The sequence below is a fragment of the Mercenaria mercenaria genome, chromosome 3 (assembly GCF_021730395.1).
Source record: "Mercenaria mercenaria strain notata chromosome 3, MADL_Memer_1, whole genome shotgun sequence".
Taxonomy (NCBI): Eukaryota; Metazoa; Mollusca; class Bivalvia; order Venerida; family Veneridae; genus Mercenaria; species Mercenaria mercenaria.
Genome location: NC_069363.1, coordinates 21,220,181 through 21,232,756, shown reverse-complemented (window position 1 = coordinate 21,232,756; position 12,576 = coordinate 21,220,181). Strand labels below are relative to the sequence as shown.

Below are 12,576 nucleotides of genomic sequence, written 5' to 3'. Positions count from 1 at the left end.
CTTGTTCTTTATTTATATACAGTTACAATAGTTTCGCGCTCAGCCCACGAAATGTAAGTAACATCTGATGGGATCCCGCAATCACTGTATAATTATTAGCGAGAGACGGATATGACCAATCAAATTCGTCGTTGTTTTTAAGATCCGCCCATTATTTCCAATAATAACTTGACCTTGATAAATAAGGAAAATCGCATATCGTGTTATACATGTATTGTAAGTTATCCTATGTGTAATTGTTTGATCTTGAATATGTCTAAACTGATCTTGGGGACATTAACTTTAAGGCATCGACGGGATGGCTTGCTTCGTTCTTGAAACGTAATAACATTGTGTGAAATTCAGCTGATTTTATCGAAGTAAAGCACACACTTTATTACACGTTAGAGTTCTATTGATGTATGTAAATATTTCATGCATATGTTAATCTTTATTCTGAAACACTTGCATAAAATGAAGAGAATTTCAAACTATTAAATCGATATGAATAACATGTATTTTATCTGCATCCTTACCCAATGTGTCTCTTACATACACCACATGAAAACCACGTGAAAACTTAAGTTAAGTCCAATATATTATGCCCAATTTCCGTACTTTGTCCTAAGAGACCGTTGTCTTAAGAGACCACTTTTTGCCTGTCCCTTGGGTGGTCTCTTAACACAAGATTGACTGTATATAAGTCTGACAAATGTCTGAAAGATTACTCACTCATATACAAGTTTGATGTAGGACTGGCTATCTAGAAGAACAAATGTACTCCATGAAGACAGGAAGAGGTTCAGTGATGTCAAAGCCAGTCTACACATGACCATGGTGTATCGGAAACTGGAACTTGGTATGTGTATGTGCTTGGTCACCCCTATATCATGTTCCAATACAAGACCTATGCGGTGGGTGTGCATCCACTTTTGCCTGAACGTATCAAAGACACTTGGAAATAAGTAAGGTTAACTTGATATTCAAACATAAACGACTATGTCATTTCCTTACTTCAAATAGTGTATAGCTTCAACGTCTCCATATACCGGTATTGTAAACTCATACACATACAATTTTTCAACATGTATACTGGTGAAAAATTCATACATGTTTTTTGTGATCTTTGGGATTTCTTTCTAAACAACAGGTATTTCAAACACATGACAAATGGTGTCCTTCTTAAACTTACTTCTAGTCAGATCCGATAAAAATCTTATATTCCACTGGTCTGATCTAATACACATATATACAATACATCTGTAACAAGTCTTACATTTAATATTACTTGATAACTTACCAAATTTTGATATCAGTACTGACAACAAGCCTTGAGAATGATACTTTACTTCTAACATTATGTTGGACAACAGGCCTCCAGATCAATAACTTACTTACCATATCTCAATGACCAGACCCACAACATGATATATTCGGACAAGCGGACCATGATGGTCCTGAATCGCTCACCTCTTCCCACATGACCCAGTTTTGAGTATGACGTTGTTTTTTCTATTATTTGACATAGTGACCTGGTTTTTGAGCTCATGTGACCCAGTTTTGAACCTGACCAAGATATTATCAAGATAAAAATTCTGACCAATTTTCATGAAGATCCATTGAAAAATATGGTCTCTAGAGAGGTCACAAGGTTTTTCTATTATTTGACCTATTGACCTAGTTTTCAAAGGTACGTGACCCTGTTTTGAACTTTACCTAGATATCATCAAGGTGAACATTCTCGCTAATTTTCAAGAAGACCTCATGAAAAATATGGCCTCTAGAGAGTTACAAGGTTTTTCTATTTTTATACCTACTGGCCTATATTTTGACTGCACGTGACCCAGTTTCGAAACTGACCTAGATATCATCAAGGTGAAGATTCAGATCAATTTTAATGAAGATCCATTGAAAAATACGGCCTCTAGAGAGGTCAAAAGATTTTAATAATTTTAGACCTACTGACCTAGTTTTTGACAGCAGTTGACCCAGTTTAAAACCTGACCTAGATATCATCAAGATGAACATTCAGACCAACTTTCATACAGATCCCATGAAAAATATGGCCTCTAGAGAGGTCACAAGGTTTTTCTATTATTTGACCTACTGGCCTAGATTTTTATGGCACGTGACCCACTTGCGAATTTGACCTAGATATCATCAAGATGAACATTCTGACCAATTTTCATGAAGATCTCATGAAATATATGGCCTCTAAAGAGGTCACAAAGTTTTTCTATTTTTAGACCTACTGACCTAGTTTTTGACCGCACGTGACCCAGTTACGAACTTGACCTAGATATAATCAAGATGAACATTCAAACCGACTTTCATACAGATCCCATGAAAAATATGGCCTCTAGAGAGGTCACAAGGTTTTTCTATTATTTGACCTACTGACCTAGTTTTTGAAGGCACGTGACCCAGATTTGAACTTGACCTAGATATCATCAAGATGAACGTTCTGACCAATTTTCATGAAGATCTTGTGAAATATATGGCCTCTAGAGAGGTCACAAGGTTTTTCTATTTTTAGACCTACTGACCTAGTTTTTGAAGGCACGTGACCCAGTTTCAAACTTGACCTAGATATTATCAAGGTAAACATTCTGACCAATTTTCATGAAGCTCTTTTGAAATATATGGCCTCTAGAGAGGTCACAAGGTTTTTCTATTTTTAGACCTACTGACCTAGTTTTTGACGGCATGTGACCCAGTTTCAAACTTGACCTAGATATCATCAAGATGAACATTCTGCCCAACTTTTATAAAGATCCCACAAAAAATGTGACCTCTAGAGTGGTCACAAGCAAAAGTTTACGGACGGACGGACTGACGGACGAATGCACGCATGGACGAAGGACGACGGACGCTGCATGATCACAAAAGCTCATCTTGTCACTATGTGACAGGTGAGCTAATAATGCAAAAGGACATATTATAGGACATTACACTAGAATCAGTTTAGACATATTATAGCATGATAAGTTTACTTACCATTAACTGATGACCAGATTGTCAATAGGCCTCCAGAACAATAGCTTATTTACCATTCTATGATGTCCAGACTAACAATATGATAACAGGTCTCCAGAATGATAGTTTACTTACCACACTTCTATGTCCTGATTGCTAATATGACAGCCTGACTCCAGAATGATATTTACTTACCACACTTTGATGTCCAGATTGACAACAGGTCTCCAGAAAGAAGCAAACTGGTTCAACACTGTATCTCTGTAAATAGAAATTGATTTCCTTGTTTATTTGCTGACACATTCCTTGTATGAAGTATAATATAATTTTCTAGCAACGTTTAAGTGTATGTCAAAACAGCCATTTAATTATGATACTCACCTGAGTGTATTCTTACAGACACACACTTGTTCTTCACATAATACAGTAATATACACCAGTAGAAGATTGTTTAACCTGACTCAATCTTTCTCTATTGCTTTTAATTGTATGTTAAAAAAGAAAAATCATCTGTCCAAACAGAGAACACACATAATTACATCGTTTGAAAAGAACTGCTTCAAATGTCGCCAATGAATTTATAGTGTTAGAGTCACAATGGGAGGTAACAAGGACACCACTTACAGGTGCCATAGCACATCTGCAAGTGCTGGACAATATATAAGAAAGGAGTTATAGTTCAGATTTTCTAAGTACAAAATGGGCCATAATTCTAACAAAATGCAGGTTAGAGTTATGGTTCTTGACATACATAGTCCCCTAATGATGATAAACAAGTGTGCAAAGTTTCAAACCTGTGGCTCTTATAGTTTTTTAGAAAAGGTGACCTAAACAAAAAATATAACCAAGAAACTCAAATTTTCTAAGTACAAAAATGGCCATAATTCTGACAAAATGCATATCAGAGTTATGGTTCTTGGCCTACATAGTCCCCTAATGGCGATAAACAACTGTACAAAGTTTCAAAGCTGTAGCTCTTACAGTGTTTGAGAAAAGGTGGACCTAAACAAAAGTTTTAACCAACGCCGACAATGACGATCAAGTGACGACAATGCCTCGTAGATTTTTTTTCAAAAATCAGATGAGCTAATAAAAAGAAATGTTTAAATGATACTTTTTACTATGAAATCAAATATTCAAACATATGACAAATGTAAGAGATGACAACAACCGAAACTAGAGTTGTGAAATAAAGAAAAAAATCATTTACATCTATACTTCAAAGTTATCATCCATATGAAGTCTCAATGTAATCTGTTTAAAACTGTGGCAGTTGTTCACTCCATAAACTTCAGTGTCACAAACTTGAGGTGGGATGCACACACAGGTACCCCTAATCATTACCCATCCCAGAAAAAATATCTATGTTGATTACATGTAAAAATTTCATTGAAATCCCTTTAAAAAATTTGCAATTTGCATTGCAAGTTTTTGCAACAAACCTGGCAATCACATGATCAATCAACTGACCAAATAACCAGCTGTAATATGACATACATACACATCTAAACTTCATTTTTCAGGGGTATCTATATATCATAATAATAAATACATATATCTTATTTTGACAACAACAAGAGCTGTCACAGGACAGCAACGCTCGACTATTCAACAGCCTTGTCAATTGAATGAATATAAAAGTTGAAAAAGGGGCATAATTTTGTAAAAATGCAAAACAGGGTTATGGAACCTGCACAGTGCTTATCAGCTCATGACAGTGGACAAGTGTGTGAAGTTTCAATCCATTCCCATTTGTGGGTACTGAGATACAAGTTTACATACAAAAATTTAACAAAAAACTGCAAGTCGAAAAAGGGGCATTATTTTGTAAAAATACAAAGTAGAGTTAAAATAGAGTTATGGAACCTGCACAGTGTATGCAGATAATAACAGTGAACAAGTGTGTGAAGTTTTAATCCATTCCCATAAGTGGATACTGAGATACCATCTTACATACAAAAACTTAACCAAATCGGGACGCTGACGCGCGGGTGAGTCCAATAGTTCTACCTATTCTTTGAATAGTCGAGCTAAAACGTGGAAGCTGCATTATGCTTACTTTGAGTTTAGCTGTGTACTCAGTGTAGGAGTGACTGAGTTTGGAAGTGGCAAGTAAAACAGTGGAACCCCTTCCTTTATACTCCCTGGTAATGTGTAATGCTCTAGTTTTGTCGAAAAGGACTGTAGGTGTACCAACAACTGATCAGTCTGGGACAATCTGAAAGTAAATTTAGCATAAATTTCAATATACAGGGTTCAACAGCAAAGGTTTTTTCCAGTTTATGTAAAGAAAACAATCTTTTTGACCTTGTGTCTTTTTTTAAAAAAGTCTAAGAAAAAAATTCAATCCAAGTTTAAAAAATATCTTTAAACAATTTAAGAAGGCTAAAACATTTGAAGAGTTTTTTTGTAATTTTGACCTTTGTGCTGGCACAATTGGAACATGTGTCCTGCAGGTTGTCTTGATGGCATGAACATTCAAACCAAGTTTCATAAATATTTTTCAAAAGGTTAAGACATTAGGGACAGGGCTGAAAATCTAGAGCTTAAACATTTGATTTTTTTAATTGTGTTTGTTTGTTTTGGGCATAGCATCATTATTTAACAGTATTTCAGTTATGTAATGGTGAGCATTGTCCCTTATACCAGTACCAGCCTGTCCCCTGCAAGTAACTGCCAACTTCTCCACATGAATCAGACATGGAGGTTAACATTTCTTGACTTTTTTTGCAAGCATGTTTGGGACATCAGCTCTGCATGCATCTTGATGAGATGAACATTTAACCCAAGTTTCATAAATATCTTTCAAGACATTAGAGAGTAACCTCCAAAAACGACCTTCTTGACCTTGGCCAGGAATAGCTGTATTGTTGGATCTATATTATGTCAGAGGTTTAAAAGATATAGAGTGGATACAAAATCCAAGTCTTAAACATTTGACCTTGAATTATAACCTTGACCTTGTATAGACACAAAATGAACATTCTTAATGACATGAAAATTCCACCCAAGTTTAATAAACCTTTCAAGCTGTACAGAAATTATTGAGTTGAAATGTATCCCTGCTGCATGGAAAATATATTAACCAGATAACTTTTAATTTTCATCTCTGTTTGGAAATCATAATAACATAATGAGCATAATCTGATGTTAAAGGTGACATTTCATTTTGTCAATCCTTGTTTTCAGAAGTATTAAACAGCATATTTACCTTTCATCTAAATTCTAAATCCCTTAATATACACTATATGGATTACACTGAAACTTGTGTACCTAACCTTTGCAGCCATGCATCCACACAGTTTACAGTCTTTAATACAGGAATCTACAGAGAAAACTTCAGAGAAAACTTACCCCTGCAGTACCTGCCAGAATTTCTTCACATTAGCCGACCTAAAGCCACTCATCTTATTTGTGTTGATTTTGGTACAAGTCATATCATGTAGAAAGTCATAACTTCCTTCTATAGTGATCTCTGTGTGCGTCAATGGCCTGAAAAGTATATTGTCATCCAACTTTGAAAATTGTTTTCATTTTTTGTAGAGCAGGAAAACAGTATGTGACCAGAAAGGGTACCCTCAGGTAGTTGCATATAATCTGAACCTTGCATATTTTAAAGTCAATTTATAAATAAGATCTGCTAAACATTCCACTTAAAACTTTAATATTTACATTCAACCTATTCTTTTCCACTGAAAATTATGACGTTCATTTTGTATGAACAGCAGAAGGAAAGGCGCCAAAGTTACGACAACTCTGCTTAGTGATGATGGACCGCAACTTTGACGACTACACGGAGAACTTTCTTAGATGATGTTGCAGTTGTTCCTTCTGGTGAACAGAATGGCCAGTAAGATGGTTTTAATGTTAAATGCAACAAAATGTGTACAATTTATAGTATAACCTTGTTTACAAATGGAAGGGCAATAAAATGTTAATATAAGAAATAATTTATTTTTTTTGGAGTTCATGCGAAATGAATGACAGAATAGGATCGGCAAATTAAACATGAATCACTAGTGTGAGTCTTGACTGATATCACCAGTGCAAGAGAGCAGAAGTGCAGAGAAAATACTTGCAAAGGATGAAAACCATAATTAAATGTTAAAAGACAAGAGGAAAAGATTTTTCACCTGTTCTTGTCCAGTGGCCATGCTGCTCTAACAAGGTACTCAAATCTGGCATATTCTCTCCATGGTAGAACTAGTCGTACATCTAACTGGGTCTCACCTGCAAACAAGTCAAGTGTATTTCTTTTAAAGCTTTACTCAAAGTTAAGGACAATTATGCATTTTTCTCAAGTTTGGTCTTCAATGTAACTGTAACAAGAGCACTGTCTGCAGTTGCCAATGCTCGTATACAAGTGCTGGACATTCTCTTAAAAGAAGAGTTATTAACTGATGACAAAAAATGTATGAGGTTTCAAAGCTATAGAAAGTATTCAAGAAAAGTGAACTTAAACAAAAAACAACCTAGAACTAATTTTCTAAATCAAAGTTAAAAAGACCCATTCTGACAAAATGCAAGAGAGAGTTATGGTTCTTGACCTACATATTAATCTCATAATAATAAACAAGTGTATAAAGTTTCAAAGCTATAGCTCTTATAGAAATCAAGAAAAGTGACCTAAATAAAAAGAAATTCAAATTTTCTAAAGTACATAAAGGGCCATAATTCTGACAAAATACATAGTAGACTTATGGCTCTTGTCCTACTTACTCACCTGATGATGATAAACAAGTCTGCAAAGATACAGTTTAGCTAGTGTTCTTATAGTATTCAAGTGAAGTGGACCTAAACAAAAATTTTAACCAACAAATTCAAATTTTCTATGTACAAAAAGGGCCATAATTCTAACAAAATGCAGGTTAGAGTTATGGTTTTTAATTCACATACTTACTTAATGATGATAAACAAGTGCCAAGTTTCAAACCCGTGGCTCTTATAGTTTTTGAGAAAAGTGGACCTAAACAAAAATTTGACCCAAGAAAATCAAATTTTCCAAGTAGAAAAAGGGCCATCATTCTAACAAAATGCTTATTAGAGTTACGGTTCTTGGCCTACATAGTCAACTAATGATTATAAACAAGTGTGAAAAGTTTCAAAGCTATAGCTCTTACAGTTTTTGAGAAAAGGTGGACCTTAAGAAAAAATTTAACCAACGCCAACAATCAAGTGACAACAATACCTTTTTTTTTTCAAAAATCAGACCAGTTAAAAATCAATAGTCTAGTTATTTATACTTCAATTTTTAACACTGGATGGGAACCAGTATCTGGACTGAACCAGTTTACAGACAACTGAAATAACTGCTTCCTTTCGACTCTGTTCATTTTATAGTTTTCTCTGGATCATTCAGAGGTTTGTTCTTCATGACTATGAAAATATTTTTTCACAAGACTATTTTGACCTAGAAATCAATAACAATACCTCTTACAACCTTTACTCGACTTGAGGCATACAGTATTGCCCCTGCACAATGCTTTTACCTTGCTGAGGTACTAAGTGGACTTGAAGAATTAAATCACAATTTCAATTTGTGTATGACAGAATCTCCTAATTTCTGGCTTTAAATTAATAATAATGCACAGCTGTGATGTGTTGTGCCGTCTTATATTTGAAGTATCAAGTATGCATGCAAGACAAAACAAAATTTATAGCGAGTTAAATTCTACTATCTCCAAAGCTGCTTTTGACAGTCAGGTTACCTTTAATATGTTTTGTTTGAAAGATTAAAGATGTATCAGAATATTTTAGCTACTAGTTTTGATCTCAAACTGACCGTAAATCATCCTCAAAGAATTTCTCTGTCTACCAGTTTACCACACCAGAACAATTACTATGCATTTTCGAAATCTATATTTTTGATATTCTGATGGAAAGATTACCTTTTGTAATAGCAATATCTCTGATGGTATAGCCCTCTCTAAGTCTGACAGACAGCACACTGATGGAAAGATTACCTTTTGTAATAGCAATATCTCTGATGGTATAGCCTTCTCTAAGTCTGACAGACAGCACACTGATGGAAAGATTACCTTTTGTAATAGCAATATCTCTGATGGTTTAGCCCTCTCTAAGTCTGACAGACAGCACACTGATGGAAAGATTACCTTTTGTAATAGCAATATCTCTGATGGTATAGCCCTCTCTAAGTCTGACAGACAGCACACTGATGGAAAGATTACCTTTTGTAATAGCAATATCTCTGATGGTATAGCCCTCTCTAAGTCTGACAGACAGCACACTGATGGAAAGATTACCTTTTGTAATAGCAACATCTCTGATGGTATAGCCCTCTCTTAGTCTGACAGACAGCACACTGATGGAAAGATTACCTTTTGTAATAGCAGTATCTCTGATGGTATAGCCCTCTCTAAGTCTGACAGACAGCACACTGATGGAAAGATTACCTTTTGTAATAGCAATATCTCTGATGGTTTAGCCCTCTCTAAGTCTGACAGACAGCACACTGATGGAAAGATTACCTTTTGTAATAGCAATATCTCTGATGGTATAGCCCTCTCTAAGTCTGACAGACAGCACACTGATGGAAAGATTACCTTTTGTAATAGCAATATCTCTGATGGTATAGCCCTCTCTAAGTCTGACAGACAGCACACTGAACAACGATGCATTCAGCTTACTCTCAGAGTGACGTTTTCTCAGGTTCGGCATCACACTAGCCAGGTTACCATGGATAGGATGTGACAACAGTCTGAAATATGGTAAGAATTCAATATTACATTTTTTTATTCAGAATCCTTGTCAAATTACTTTAGCATAAGCCACTTTAGTAAACAGAAACATGAAAACATTATAAAGATATGCAAGTTTAACTTCCCTCCCACAACTAACAGTGAAAGCTCTAAAGTTTTGGTCAGTGGGATATAATTCATGAATGACCTCTTTGGTCAAGAGCTTATGGTGTACACTTTATATACATGTAATTACTCTTGAAACAGTATGTGTTGACAAGTATATGAGCCGTGCCATGAGAAAACCAACGTAGTGGTTTGGCGACCAGCATGGATCCAGACCAGCCAGCGCATCCGCACAGTCTGGTCAGAATCCATGCTGTTCGCTAATGGTTTCTCTAATTGCAATAGTATTTGAAAGCGAACAGCATGGATCCTGACCAGACTGTGCAAATGCACAGGCTAGTCTGGATCTATGCTGGTCACAAAGCCACTATGTTGGTTTTCTCATGGTGCGGCTCATATATTGTAAGGACAGATCTAGGTATCTATGTCTATATTATCAAACAATGTCCAGTCTCTTAAGGTATAAAGTTGAGCCTGGTCTCAGAACCTGCCAAACCAACTGACCGCAGCTGACCGACAACACACTTGCAATCTGAGCTTGGTCTTCAACTCCAAAACAAAATTCAGTGCAGATGTCACAGTTATCTTAAGTAAAACAGTTATGAAAGTGTCACTGTACTTTGATGCAAGATGGAATTTTCTTTTGATTTAATTACATCATGATCACCTAAATATTCAACCTCATATGTATTCAATTTTTTTTTACCCTACATGTCTCTATTTTCTGATGCTCCAAATATTCTAAACAGGCAATGACAGGTAACTTGATCACTAAATGCACTAAAGTGGATATTTTCATGTTTTTTCAGTTACTGGTTATTCTTAGTTCTGCCTCAATGTGGATTATAGTAACAGTATTGTCACTTATACAAACAACACCCATTTCAACTCCTGTTTCTAACTAGGTCATTTATGAAATACCTTGCCTGATATGTGAAAATGAGATTAAACTATGTACCTCTGAACAAGCTGAGCTGGTGACGAGGACTGCTGGGCCATGAGATGTTGATCTCCAAGGTCGAACCTAAACCCCTCCAAACCTCGCTGGAAACTCCACAGGAACATGGCTTTGTGGTACACATTAGGTAATCTTGATTCACTGCCAGTCTAGGGAAAAATGACAAAAACCATTGTTAATAAAACTTAGATCAAAATACCGTTTCTTTTTTACATACCAATCTTGTCTTCATTTTTCAATTAAATTTACAGACTGTTAGTAATAAACCACCTTGATTACTTTAATATGTCATTTTATAATAAACAATCTATGACAAAATATGTTTAAAAAATGATGTATTTATCACATTAAAATCATATAGTATATACAACCCAAAGCTTTAGGTCATATTAATTTGCCATAATTCAAGCTGTACAAATACTGATACTGTATAAATCAACATTGAAACTGTAATAAGCTTACCACATCAGGACATGTGTCAAAGTATGATCCAAAGGTAGCAGTTGAAATAAACTGCATCAGTTCTGTATGCGCTACATGTCCAAACTGTCCAAATGGTGTCCGAGTTTCACCAACACGGAGAAATGTACATGCTATAGTACTCGTTCTCAACTGTGTCAGTAGAAATTCAAACAAATTAGCATCCGGCACTCCAAGACAACCATCAGTTATCACAACCAAACCTAAAATTAATTTACATTTGTACATAACTTTTCTTTAAAACTGGTATCAAATGTATATAACTACCTAACCTGAGCATCTATTTTGGTAATTATTACTACACTATTAATGTAGATCATCAGTTTTGATCATAATATTCATACCAGCATGCTAGAATAAAAAAAATCAAGACCTTTTATTGTGGCTAATTTTTTGATATACCAATTTCTCACTGCTCAGTTGCTTGCACATTTTTACTACCTGGGAACTCCTATGCATGTGAACTTGGAACCTTAAAATATTATAAAATACAAAGCATTTGCATTTTTTATTTTCTGTAGATGTGAGTACCTGAACTAGAGTTTTCTGGCAGCAGCTGTAAGGCCATCATACCACTTCTGAGCATGTTAACGATGCCGGCCTCGGGATTGTTAATGATATCCTGATCCTTTGATAACTGGGGTCCTATAGGGTCGGCATGGGCTTGATGTACATCATAGTAACTCTGAAACATAACGATACAAGACATTCCTCACCACAATATCAACATACACATAATAAAGAAACTAACAACAACCATTTTATACTAGAAAGTTTATAGTAAGTCAGCTAATCTTCACTATTTTATTTCAAATTTTCAGACACAGGTCACTAATTATGACACAGTTTGGGGATCAAACTTGTCCCAACAAACTGATGGTCTGAAGCGTTCTCTATAGCAGAGGCATAGTGAAGCATGAAGATAACATACTAACAGAACAAGTTTATGTCTATACTTACATTTGCAAAGTTTGAGCTTGTATTTTCTAAGCACTTTTTGAAATTATCTGCTAATGTTGACTCAAATGTCCTTAACTTCACAGCCATTGAGGACAGTATTTTCTCAACATTATCAGCTGTTATCACCAAACCTTGAGCCAGCACCTACAACAACACAATAGAAATATCCTCAAAATTGTTCTAAATAAATGGAACTCTGTAACTGATATCTATTTAGGAAGGATTCCTCAAAATTAACTGGAGTAGTGCAGTAACTAGAACTCTGTAAACTACCAGGATAAATATATGATGCCCCTTCTGGTAATTACTTCAACCACCCACATGCATGGCACACGTTTACCTTTAGGAACGTTTTGTGGACAAACACAACAAAATGTTAAATAATAACAGATATTTACA

The 12,576-nt window shown here is 35.3% G+C and overlaps 1 protein-coding gene across 3 annotated transcripts in view; it reads right to left on the bottom strand.

Annotated features, from left to right (window-relative positions):
* LOC123525294 (KICSTOR complex protein SZT2-like) overlaps positions 1–12,576 on the bottom strand; it is a 255,300-nt gene that overhangs the window by 222,538 nt on the left and 20,186 nt on the right. For all 3 annotated transcript variants that reach the window (XM_053537974.1, XM_053537975.1, XM_053537976.1), the window contains exons 6-15: positions 12,178–12,321; positions 11,749–11,902; positions 11,200–11,420; positions 10,738–10,886; positions 9,519–9,673; positions 7,089–7,185; positions 6,310–6,447; positions 5,015–5,173; positions 3,151–3,216; positions 712–915 (exon numbers count right to left, since the gene is read on the bottom strand). In XM_053537974.1, coding sequence (XP_053393949.1) covers positions 712–915; positions 3,151–3,216; positions 5,015–5,173; positions 6,310–6,447; positions 7,089–7,185; positions 9,519–9,673; positions 10,738–10,886; positions 11,200–11,420; positions 11,749–11,902; positions 12,178–12,321 — 1,487 coding nt within the window. The remainder of the gene's footprint in view (positions 1–711; positions 916–3,150; positions 3,217–5,014; positions 5,174–6,309; positions 6,448–7,088; positions 7,186–9,518; positions 9,674–10,737; positions 10,887–11,199; positions 11,421–11,748; positions 11,903–12,177; positions 12,322–12,576) is intronic.